At 46.1% G+C, this 12,410-nt stretch overlaps 1 protein-coding gene across 1 annotated transcript in view; it reads right to left on the bottom strand.

Annotated features, from left to right (window-relative positions):
* SPHK1 (sphingosine kinase 1) overlaps positions 1-12,410 on the bottom strand; it is a 43,784-nt gene that overhangs the window by 6,183 nt on the left and 25,191 nt on the right. Inside the window, exon 3 of the mRNA XM_066616005.1 lies at positions 366-515. Coding sequence (XP_066472102.1) covers positions 366-515 — 150 coding nt within the window. The remainder of the gene's footprint in view (positions 1-365; positions 516-12,410) is intronic.

The following is a 12,410-nucleotide window of genomic DNA, read 5'->3' as shown; positions in this document are numbered from 1 at the left end:
ATGCACCCAAATTGTTGGGGAAAAGTTACTGGGGACTCCTTGTGAAAAATAAGTCAGAGACTTGTGAAATCTGGAAATACATTTTTGAGTTATTTCGTGCCCTGTGTAGGCTCCGTACAATCAAAAAGGGCAAAGGATAATCCCCTTCTGACTGTCTGCAGAGTGTGCCACAGCAAGGAGGGCAGCTGTGGTTGAGGCCTGGAGAGTGACTGAGCATGGGAATTGAGTATAAGCACAGCTGCAGGACACCAGACCCCCCCCCCCCAAAAAAAAAAACCCTTGTAGACATGAATCAGCCCATCAAACTCTGTGAGAAAATAATGACCGCACCTTTTGGGGAGGCACCAGTCAGGCACAACACTCACCAGTCACAAACACAGTGAATGTGATGTTTGCTTCTCCCAGCATCTGCTGCACTTGGGACTCGAACAGTTGCTGTGCCTGGCCTGAGCCACTCTGTGGATTCAACAACACCATAACATGGCAGGGACGAGGGAGTAACCCATGTATTGCTCCTGCAGAGATAAGAAAAGAGGAATCATCATCAGGGGTAGTTAGCAAGGCTGGCCCTACCATGAGGAAAGGTGAGACCATCTACCTCAGGTAGTAGATGGGCTCACAAAGTAAGGGACAGGCACCATCTTCCTCTCATCCTCTACCCTCACAAAGCAAGCAGTGGGACACTAAGGTAGTGGCCATTATCACTTCTACTCCTCTGATTGTGAACTGAAGCAGAGAAGCCTGGGTTGCCTCCCTGGATGTTCACCTGTCTCCCCTGCATAGCAGCAGCAGTTTTGAAAGGTAGTGACTTCAGGCACTATTTTCCCTTGGCTCAGGCCATTTGTAAGTTAGAGCCTGTAAATCAATACAGAATTCTGTCTCTACATCATCTACCTGTCTTATTCTGGCTTTAAGAGAAAGCTAGTTTAGAACTAGGAGGGGGCAACACACGCATGCACACACGCACAGGGTTAAAAAAGGGGTCACTAAAAGTCAATTAGTGCCAGGACCAGGTTGCTGATGAGGGCCTGAGGTCAAGCCTTAAGAAGAGTCCTGCAGGATCAGGCCAAAGGCCCACATAGTCCAGCTTTCTGTATCTCACAGTGGCCCACCAAATGCCCCAGGGAGCACACCAGATAACAAGAGACCTGCATCCTGGTGCCCTCCCTTAAATCTGGCATTCTGACGTAGCCCATTTCTAAAATCAGGAGGTTGCACATACACATCATGGCTTGTAACCCATAATGGATTTTTCCTCCAGAAACTTGTCCATTCCCCTTTTAAAGGCGTCCAGGCCAGATCCCATCACCACATCCTGTGGCAAGGAGTTCCACAGACCAACTACATGCTGTGTAAATAAATATTTTCTTTTGTCCTAACTCTACCAACACTCCGTTTTAGTGGATGTGCCCTGGTTCTGGTGTTGTGTGAGAGGGTAAAGAGCATCTCTCTATCCACTTTATCCTTCCCATGCATAATTTTGTATGTCTCAGTCATGTCCCCCCTCAGGCGTCTCTTTTCTAGGCTGAAGAGGCCCAAACGCCGTAGCCTTTCCTCGTAAGGAATGTGCCCCAGCCCAGTAATCATCTTAGTCGCTCTCTTTTGCACCTTTTCCATTTCCACTATATCCTTTTTGAGATGCGGCGACCAGAACTGGACACAATACTCCAGGTGTGGCCTTACCATCGATTTGTACAACGGCATTATAATATTAGCCGTTTTGTTCTCAATATCTTTTCTAATGATCCCAAGCATAGAACTGGCCTTCTTTACTGCTGCCGCACATTGAGTCGACACTTTCATTGACCTGTCCACCCTCCCTCCCCCCAAGATCCCTCTCCTGATCTGTCGCAAACAGCTCAGAACCCAGCTCAGCTTAGGAGCTCAGTAATGACCGAATTGATCTCCAGAGCACTGAGATGGCACTTGCCAGCCACTGGGCTGCATCTCTATCACTTCTCTTTGTAGCAGAGCACACTGGAACAGAAGGAGGACGGATGATGGAGGTGAGGTGAAGGATAAAGTGGGAACTTGAAAGGCATGCATAGCGAGGAGCCTACTGCCAAGAGGGAGATGTGGCTTGTAAGATATTTTCTAGCATTGAGCATTTATGATGATGATGATGATGATGATGAACAGTACAGAGTATGGAAGCATTTTATGGTTTGTGGGGAAAAAATGTCCCCCCTCACTACACTGCTTGAAAAGGCTTCAAGGTGGCCCACAACAAATCAACACTTTAAATTGTATTGGAAATTGTCAAAATAGCTACAAGCAATAAGTGGCATGAGAACAGATCAGATCAGAATGATGACCTGCATCCAGGTGAGCATGCTGATGCTTTGTTTTGCTATCCTGCATCTCAGTGTCTGTCAACATTGCATTACAACCTTTCGTGGTCATCTCAAACAGGTTGTCAAAATGTCTCTATTTTAAGATGGGAAGCCAAGAGATCGGCTGGCACCAAGGCCAGTTCTCGGGATCCTTGCCCTGTGCCAGCTGCAATTGGAGCCCATAGTAGTGTGCATCCCTGCAGCTCAAGATGGACTCTGTGAAGTGGGACAAATTAATACCAAAGATGATTTATTTTGGCATGAGTGAATCCTCCCCTTCCCTTCACCTCTGCTCTCTTGGTTGGCAGCTGGCCGACTCAGCTGCCTAGATCTGAGGAAAGGAACTGAGCAGCAGCTTCAGCAAGCTGCCCCTTGCGAAGCTCAGTGTCCTGTGGAAGGGAGAAAACTCCAGCCACTATTTTTGTTTCCAGCAGCAATGAATTATTTCCTTGGACCCTCAGGTTGAGAGCTGGACTTTCCTGAGGTCTGCTGCTGACAGGGAGCTTCTTCCTCTTGATTTTTCATTCTAATCTCTGCCAAGGTCTTTGCTGGGATTGACCTCTGCAGGAAAGTTTCACTTCTAGCTCAGTCCCTGGTTGGTTGTTAAATAAAAGCCATTGAATCCAACTGTGGTGTCGGGGGTTGACCAGGTCAGGCACTGGCTAAGGGCCCATACTCATCAGAGGATCCACCTAGCCAGACCAATCCCTGAACCCCTGGTACCAGTGGCAGTGCCCAGTGTGATCTCAGAAGGCATGCTGGGGAGTCCAATCCAAGGCTTGGGCTGGGGCACCTTCCCTATGAAGAAAGGCTGCAACATTTGGGCCTCTTCAGCCCAGAAAAGAGGTGCCTGAGGGGAGACATGATTGAGACATATAAAATTATGCAGGGGCTGAATAGAGTGGATAGACACTCTTTTCCCTCTCGTGTAACACCAGAACCAGCGGACATCCACTAAAGTTGAGTGTTGGAAGAGTTAGAACAGACAAAAGAAAATATTTCTTCACCCAGTGTGAAATTAGTCTGTGGAACTCCTTGCCACAGGAAGTAATGATGGCATCTTGCCTAGATGTCTTTAAGAGGGAATTGGACAAATTTCTGGAGGAAAAGTTCATTACGGGTTACAAGTCATGGTAGGTATGTGCAAGGTAGAGGTAGGCTGCCTCTGATTGCCAGATGCAGGGGAGAGCGCCAGGACGCAGGTTGTGTCTGTTTTCTAGTGTGTTCTGTGTTGTCTGCGTGTTGTCTGTCTGTGTGTCTAGTGTGTTGCATCTGTCTTCACGGCAGAAGACCTCGGGCAGATACCACTGCCTGAATGGCCCCTCCTAACCAAGGAATTAAGTCAGATAAAGGTTAAAAGAGAAGATGTTTCAGACCTCATTGATAAATTAAAGATCAATAAGTCACTGGGCCCTGATGGCATCCACCCAAGAGTTATTAAGGAATTGAAGAATGAAGTTGCTGATCTCTTGACTAAAATATGCAACTTGTCCCTCAAAACGGCCACAGTGCCAGAGGATTGGAGGATAGCAAATGTCACGCCGATCTTTTAAAAGGGAAAGAGGGGGGACCCGGGAAACTATAGGCCAGTCAGCCTAACATCTATACCGGGTAAGATGGCGGCCTCATCAAAGATAGAATCTCAAAACACATAGATGAACAGGCCTTGCTGAGGGAGAATCGGCATGGCTTCTGTAAGGGTAAGTCTTGCCTCACAAACCTTTTAGAATTTGTGAACTTTTAGTTGAAAAGTGGTATATAAATACTGTTAATAATAATAATAATAATAATAATAATAATAATAATAATAATTCTTTGAAAAGGTCAACAGGCATGTGGATGCGGGAGAACCCGTGGACATTATATATCTGGACTTTCAGAAGGTGTTCAACACGGTCCCTCACCAAAGGCTACTAAAAAATCTCCACAGACAGGGAATTAGAGGGCAGGTCCTCTCCTGGATTGAGACCTGGTTGAAGACCAGGAAACAGAGAGTGGGTGTCAATGGGCAATTTTCACAATGGAGAGAGGTGAAAAGTGGTGTGCCCAAGGATCTGTCCTGGGACCAGTGCTTTTCAACCTCTTCATAAATGACCTGGAGACAGGGCTGAGCAGTGAGGTGGCTAAGTTTGCAGACGATACCAAACTTTTCCGAGTGGTGAGGACCAGAAGTGATTGTGAGGAGCTCCAGAAGGATCTCTTCAAACTGGCAGAATGGGCAGCAAAATGGCAGATGCGTTTCAATGTAAGTAAGTGTAAAGTCATGCACATTGGGGCAAAAAAATCAAAACTTCACATATAGGCTAATGGGTTCTGAGCTGTCTGTGACAGATCAGGAGAGAGATCTTGGGGTGGTGGTGGACAGGTCGATGAAAGTATCGCCCCAATGTGCGGCGGCAGTGAAGAAGGCCAATTCTATGCTTGGGATCATTAGAAAAGGTATGTGCTCCCTGGGGCATTTGGTGGGCCACTGTGAGATATAGGAAGCTGGAGTAGATGGGCCTATGGCCTGATCCAGTGGGGCTGTTCTTATGTTCTTATAACAGACTGCACCAGACTCAGCACAAATGCTGCAGAATTCCCCCTCATGACCACACCACTCTCTGTCTCTCTCCATTTCCCATTTGGGTCTGCTTGGCATGCAGGAAAGGAGAGAGAGGACAGCAGGGGAAATTAGATTATGTTTATTTGCACAAAATTTGCTATTGGAATGAGGTAGAAATAGCTCTGGTGGGACTGTGTTCAATATGAAGATCTTGAGAATACAACTGAAATAGGAAGAAGAACACCATTTAGTATCACATTCAGCACTGGGTGAATGACATCAGATCATTTACAATCTTTCAGGCAGCTGGAACCCCAACAAGACCTCTCCTGTAGGTCTTGAATGCCTGTGAGGGATCCAACAGATTGCTCCCTCTAAAACAGGCGTGTCCAAAGTTTTTGGCTGGAGGGCCGCATCATCTCTCTGACACTGTGTTGGGGGCTGGGGGGGGAGAATTTACATTTAAAATTTGAATAAATTTGCATAAATGAATATATTAAAGATGAACTTATATGAATAAATGAAGGTCTTGCAATAGCTCAAGGCCTATAAAAGGCCTTGCACAAAGCAAGGCTGGCCTTTCCTTTGCTGCCTCTGCTGCATCACAGACATGAAACAGCAAGCAGTGGAGGGAGCCTTGAGGGCCGCATGTGGCCCCAGGGCTGGGGTTTGGGCACCCCTGCTCTAAAATAACAAAGGGAGTCCATGTCAGAGGCTTCCTAGGGACAGCTTTGCCTTAAGAAAATATGTAAAATATCTAGCTGATGCTTTCTGTTCTCAGTGTTTTCCTTCTAACATGCCTTCACCACAACTACCAAAATAACTGACCAAGATGAGGTTTAATACAAAAGTTGATGTAAAATGAAATGCATTCCTGCAACAATGTACTTGCTTGAATCTGGATCCCTTGGAGCAATCAATGGTAGTTCAAAGCCAAACTAACAATGCTATAGTTTCTAAAAACACACACACCCCACTGCTTTCCTCATCTACAGCTGACACAGAAAGGATGCTAGCAGCTGTAGCGGTCTTGAGAATGTTGTCAGATCAAATTAACTGTGTGCGCAAATTATTTTCCAACATGTTGGTTGCTAGCTAGCTCCACTTGACTACAGCATCACAACACAGGGCCGTTTCAGTCTCTCCTGCATTGGTTTTGTTAAGAGGAGACACGAGCTCGAATACTTGATATTCCAAAATTGGGAGTAGCATTAATGATTAAGCAGGTAAAGGATGAAGCATGCAGCGGCACGCAACAGAGAGAGAGAGCCTTTCCTTAATTCCAACCACCTCTCTCCTCCCCTCTCGATTAGCTCAAAAATCCATCCTATTTATGAAAGCCTTACTAGATAGCCTGAAGCTGTGCCTCTTTTATAGCCATCTCAAACCTTCAGTAACGGCCTGATACTGAAGGTTAATAAAAGCAACAGCCATTATGTCCTAAAGGAAGGCCAGTTTGTTGATGAAACTGGAGAGAGAAAAAAAAAACCCAATATGCTTATTTTCCTGACTGGGTTTTTGTACCATTTGGATTCTACTAACAATCGTTTACTAATAAAGGATTAGGATTGTGGGAAACCACATCCTAGGATAAATGAGAGTTAGGATAAATGAGAGTTAGGATAAATGAGAGTTATCAGAAGGCCAAGAAACAGAAATGTGCGCACAGCCTGAATGTCTTGCCGCCTGACTGAAGCCCTTCTGAACATTTAGCAGCTACTGTTCCTATACACTCAAAGCTTTACTCCAGAAAAGGTATACAATGAGGGCCAGAAGCATGCTTTAAACATTAAAGCAAAGATTGTCAGCATTCTGCTTAATGCACTTGAGTGAGTGCTACGTTACGTGTACTGCAGAATGCAATTTTGATATCAAGACTCAGGTTTTTAACCCAGTTCTACTTCATCTGACCTCCAGCCATGGAGATTAGTCAACCACAAGCCTATCTATGAAAACAAGTTGATGTCATGATTTAATATCGCATGGTTCTGGGATTAGAATCCAACAGCCCCTGTTCTTCAATCTGTGTTTTCAGAGAAAATCTTGCTTATTCTTTAAGGGTAAGCACACAGTATTTTCTCAACTCTTTCAGAAGTATTAGATTAAATCCCCACTGGCTTTGCAGATCTGTGAAGAGATCATTCAGGCTTCCCAGGATATCATTCACAAAGCTGGAAGAGGTTTTTCTCTCAGGAAACATAGATGGGAGAGGTCAAGGAGGTTGTTGATGGCAGCACAGCAGAGCTAATACACAAGCTGATGGGTAATTCAGGAGCGTTCAGGGGGATAACCAAGTGAAAAGTAGCACAAGCTGGCAGCATGCCATCGCCTCTGGAGAAGCTACCCAGGGAGACTCTGCTGGGAGGCGAGCAACCACCTTGGCAGCAAAGTGTGAAATCTGCCCCCCCCCCCGAACCCAGCAAGAACAAGGTAGTGCCTTTTGCTACAGGCCCCATGGATCTGCATTCAGCCTAAACAAATTGCAATCCTGCTGCAAATTGCAGTGAATAATTAAAAACATGCAGCCATTCCCAGGAGGTCAGAGAAAGAAGATTGGCAAAAAGAAGGGAAGCACCTGTTCCTGCTGGAATTTCATCGGAACTGTGTTCACCCTATGGTCATTTCCCCTCTTCTTGGGTGTGGCATGAGCCCACCCATGCCTGAATTCCAAATCATTGTTAAACTGTGTTAGATGTGGAAAGACAAGAAACACATTCTGCTCGTCCTTTGACGTGCCAAAAATGAAAGTACACCCCAGGAAAAATAATAAATTCTTCCTTAATTCTTTTCAATCTGGCTTCTGACTTGGTAGACTTTCTTCACCGGGCAATGGACATGTGAAATGCCTTGCTTTTGATTCTCCATCATGGTGTCTGACACTGTGAGTCAAGGCATCTGATTGTGTCATTTTTAACATCTGGTTGGAGGCTGGTCTTTGTCAGAGTACTCCATGATGGTGACAGTGACTGCTCTGCCCCCCTGGGGATCGCAGTACGAAGTTTTGCAGGGGCCCATCCCTCACTAATATCTGTATGAAGCCATACAGAGATTGCCTGATACAATACAAGGCCGGGTGCCAACAATATGCTGAGGACACTTTGCAATATTCCTCTATGTAAGCAGGAGGAGTCAAGGCAGCTCCAGATCAATCTCCAGAAGCCACAATCAGATGGCAGAGGATAAACACATTGGAATTGAATGCAGATAAGACAGAATGATGGCTTGGAGGCCTGAGAATGTGCCCTACCTACTATCAATAATGATGTGTGTTGCTCAACTGGAGCAGGAACAAGTTTGGGCGCTCTCCTGGTGTAATGGAAAATCAGAAGACCACCAGGCAGAAGATGTGGTGCTGACAGCGATTCCCATGTTTTGACAGCTGGTTGACAGCTCTGGGAAGGGCAAGGCTGGCTCCATAGCTGTAATCAATCAAGGCCAATGGAGACTGATGGACACCTGAGCTTCATTAGACTTTGATGGGACTTTGCATGGATCTGGACTAACAGCATAGCTCACAACAGAGCTTCATTTGGATTTAACTAGGGTTTGCAGGAGTAAAAAGCAGCCCCAGAAGGAGTAGACAGGGGGAGGAGGAGGACTTCCAGGACTCTGCTGGAGGACACACAGAGGAGGGACTCTGCTGTGTTGGATCCATCCAAGGAAGAGGATGTGGGGATGCTGTTGGATTGGACTGGGAAGACTGAACTGTGCTTTGAAGCTGCTGTGGTCTTGGACTAAAGGCTTCAGACCTTTACCCACTAAGTGGAGTTTTGGGGGGAGGGAAAGCCTCTAGACAAGAGGAATTGCAGGGAGTGTGTTTGTAACAATAAATTTTGTTAATCGCTCAAGCTGATAAGGACTCCTTTTCATTCCTTTGCACACTGCAGCTGCCATTTCTGAAGGGGAGGTGTTAATTAGCCAAAAAGTGGGCATTGGGAGATGGAATATTTGGATGGGACACCTGGACCCACTGCTGGTGCTTTAGGCAGGTGGCCACAATAGCCACTAGTGCTTTTTAGCAGTTACACTGCATATGTGGGTTGCTCTTTCCCCCTCCCTGGCTCATTCAAGTCCCATGTTCATCTCTCTCTCTGCCCCCAAGACTATAACAGTAATCCCGTTCCCCAAGCACTGACAGGAGCCAAAGGAAACCCAACATAACCCCCCAGCAATGTAGTATTGTAAATAAATAGATCACTGTTTGACCTCCACCGTACCATTTCACATGGTCAACTTATTCAAAATACCATCAGAAGTTACATTATCACCAGTTACTTCAGGGTTGGGAGGCAGGTGTGACACCACCATAAGAGGCTCAGAGCGGATGGGGGCTTTTGTGCATGTGAAAAACCATGCTTCAGAGTGCTGAGCTGAGCCTCCTACCACTGTTTGTTATGTCATGTTCCTGGTCTCACTGCCAGGCAGCAGGGGTCCTGCAAGTACTAGACACCACCTCAAGTACCACTTGTAGTACCCATGCCACTGGTTGAGAAACAGTGAAATAGATCAATAAGCAACACCCACTGCTGCCAAAAACTTGACAGGAAGTTCATGTAACAACCACGGCACCTGACAACCCAGGACCCGTTTCAACAGCCCCTGTTCCCACCAGTTTCTAAAAAAAGCAACCTGCATTTTTGAAACAAAGGCTGAGATTCTCAGAAGCAGAACTTTCCACCCCATGTCACATTCTCTGCTTTTTCAGAGACCCTGATGAACAGCCTGGTAACAGCATAGAATGCAGACATGTGGGGAAAAGCCAGCCTCCTGACAACCTCCGCTTTAATTCTCAAAATAGGAAGTTTCTAGCCCTCATGGCTGTGCCTGTGTTATTTATTTGTGACACAGTGCCCTCGGTGCAGGGAACAGGGCCCTCTTCTGAGGGGCTTACAGTCTAAATGCGGATACAAGGGAGACAGAGGAGAGGAAGGGAAATGGAAGTGGCACAAGCAGGAGAAGAACATGCTATTGTTTCAGTTAACACATAGTTTAGCTACAGTAAGTGGAGTGGATGAAGACCCCAGTCATATTCCCCATCATGTCATATTGCAGCTGCGCCAATGCAGAGTTAAGGCTGCCAGAGTAAAGTAAAAATATTTTTTACTTACCACCCAGTAGCCTGCCCAATTGCAAATGGATCTCCTTGGACATACATCAGCCACTTTGGGGGCATATGTCCGAGGACAGAAAAGGGAAGGGGAGGTTTTAAACCAAGGGGGAAAGAGTCAGCATGAGCAACTGAACCTCCATCCCCTGACATGTCTCTCAGTCCCTCCCTGAAATGCTCTGTTCCTCCCTCCCCACCCATGAACTGCCCCAGCAGTAATGGTTCAGAAATGGCCACCAACAGTGTCCTCCGTGCATTATTGGCAGCTGATTTATTATTGACAGCTGCTCAGTGTCCTTCTGCCATAAATCCCAGAGTAGGACTGGGCAATAAGGGTTTTTGCCAGAGGTTTCTCAGAAAAGGTGGTTTTCTTGGAAGATTTTTTTTTAAATAAAGAAGGTATTAAGCACCAAGTGCATACAGCTCTGGTTATACACCTGCCAGGAGACAGAGGAACAAAGGATATCTGGCATCTCCAGGTAGCACACAGTGAGATCAAGTTTAGAAAATCAATAATAATAAAAATATATATTTTTTAAAGACAAATTAAAGGTGTCCCAGCCAGTGGCCAAGTTGATCAAGGAATGACATTTCAATTCATTCTTGAAATGTCTACTAATTCTGAAAAGCTAGAAGTCAATTCATTGTTCATAGATCCCATGCATGACCAGCTTTTTGCAGATGTTCTTAGATGCAACGCAGGCTGGCTGTGGATGGATGGTCTGACCCAGTAATCAAAGTTCTTATGACTGAACTCTCACAACTGCCAGCTCAGCACTTCCCTTGCATCTTGCCGAACAGTGTCATGCAGAGCTGACTCTTGCTTTATTTCCTACTCACCCGCTCACGAAATCAAGCTAAGATTATGCTGACTATACCACAGCTCAGATGTTGAGCTGGCTAGAAATATTTGCTTGGTCATATTTGGAGGGGGGGAGGCAGCACACATCCCAGTGTATTAAAGAAACAGATCACATTGCACAGAAGAGACGTCTCTGAAGGGGGGGGGGGAAGCTATGGCCAATATAACACACCCAGACTGAGGAGATAAGTCAGAATGAAAGCTTCTCTTTTACTTTCAGTTCAAGGCATTTTTAAAAAATCTCATGTGCTCCACAACTGAAAATGAATGCAACATCATTCTGGCTGTGGGGTGGGGCGAGATCCCTTGGATTTGTGTCCACCCATTTAACGGATGACAAGTTTTCTCCTCATTTTGCAGTTGGGCATAACAAAAAGGCCAGCCACCATGCTCCAAAACAGCACATTCACCCTTCCCACCTTTGTGCTTATCTTCGAGGACCTGCCGATTGCAACCTTTGGAAGCGGTTATCACTGACAAGCAGACCCTTTTCTACGTGACACATGGGGTTCAAAGGGCAGCACAGCGCCTCTGCCTATCCTCTTGCAAGCAGCCTCTGTCAGAGAGAGAAGACTGCTTGCTTGTACATCAGAGTATATAAGTCAGCCTTGGAAGAAAAAGAAATTAATAAGAATATTTATAGACTGCTTCTCAACCAAAAAAAGGTCACCAAGCAGATTACAGAGAAAATAACATAACTAAATGGTTCCCTGTCCTAAAATGGCTCACAATCAAAAATGATTGAAAAGAACATCAGCAACAGATACTAGAAAAGACACTGCGCTGGGGCGATGATGAGGAACAGTGACTTTCCTCTGCTGAATACAAGAGGGGCACCACTGGAAAAAGTGCCTCTTTGCTCTGTTAGCAGGGATCATTGGAGATGATATGGGGCAATGGCGTCGCTAGGAGGTGCGGGAGGAGCAGGCCACACCGGGTGATGCACCACCAGGGGGGTGACACGCCCTGGGGGATGACATGCTAATATCGCGGCTTTGGTGCTAATATCCAACCAAACACCGTTGGATGCGAAATGTCCAGTGGAATGCAATGCAAAAAAACAGAGTGAAATCGCTTCTTTCATTCAAAAGTTATGGCCAAAAAACCAGAAACAATGCATGGATCCCTATGGAAAGTGAAAGTAAGCCGTATCACGTGTTTACTCGTGAGTAGGGGGATTTGCCTTAATGCATCGGAAAGGGCAGGCTGAGAGAAATCCAATGACACCAGAATGGTCCCAATCCAATGAATGCAGCCCCCAAAAAACACCCAAGGAGATCCCTCCCTCCCAGTTACGAATCTATTGAGCATGAAATAAAGCCACATGGCTGCATTTACTCATGAGTAGGCAAACTTGCCTTAGTCCAGGCAAGGACTGAGAGGACTCAGGGCAGGCTGAGAAGACTCCAAGGACGTCAGAATGGTCCTGATCCAATGAATGCAGCCCCCAAAAACACCCGAGGAGGTCCCTCCCTCCTTCCCAGCTGCAAGTTTACTGAGCCCTATGGAAAGCAAAGCAGCCTCACAGTCGCATTTACTCACGAGTAGGCAGATGTGCCTTGG

This window comes from Tiliqua scincoides, chromosome 2, assembly GCF_035046505.1.
Source record: "Tiliqua scincoides isolate rTilSci1 chromosome 2, rTilSci1.hap2, whole genome shotgun sequence".
In the NCBI taxonomy this organism is placed as follows: domain Eukaryota; kingdom Metazoa; phylum Chordata; class Lepidosauria; order Squamata; family Scincidae; genus Tiliqua; species Tiliqua scincoides.
This window is presented reverse-complemented; position numbering and strand designations above follow the sequence as displayed.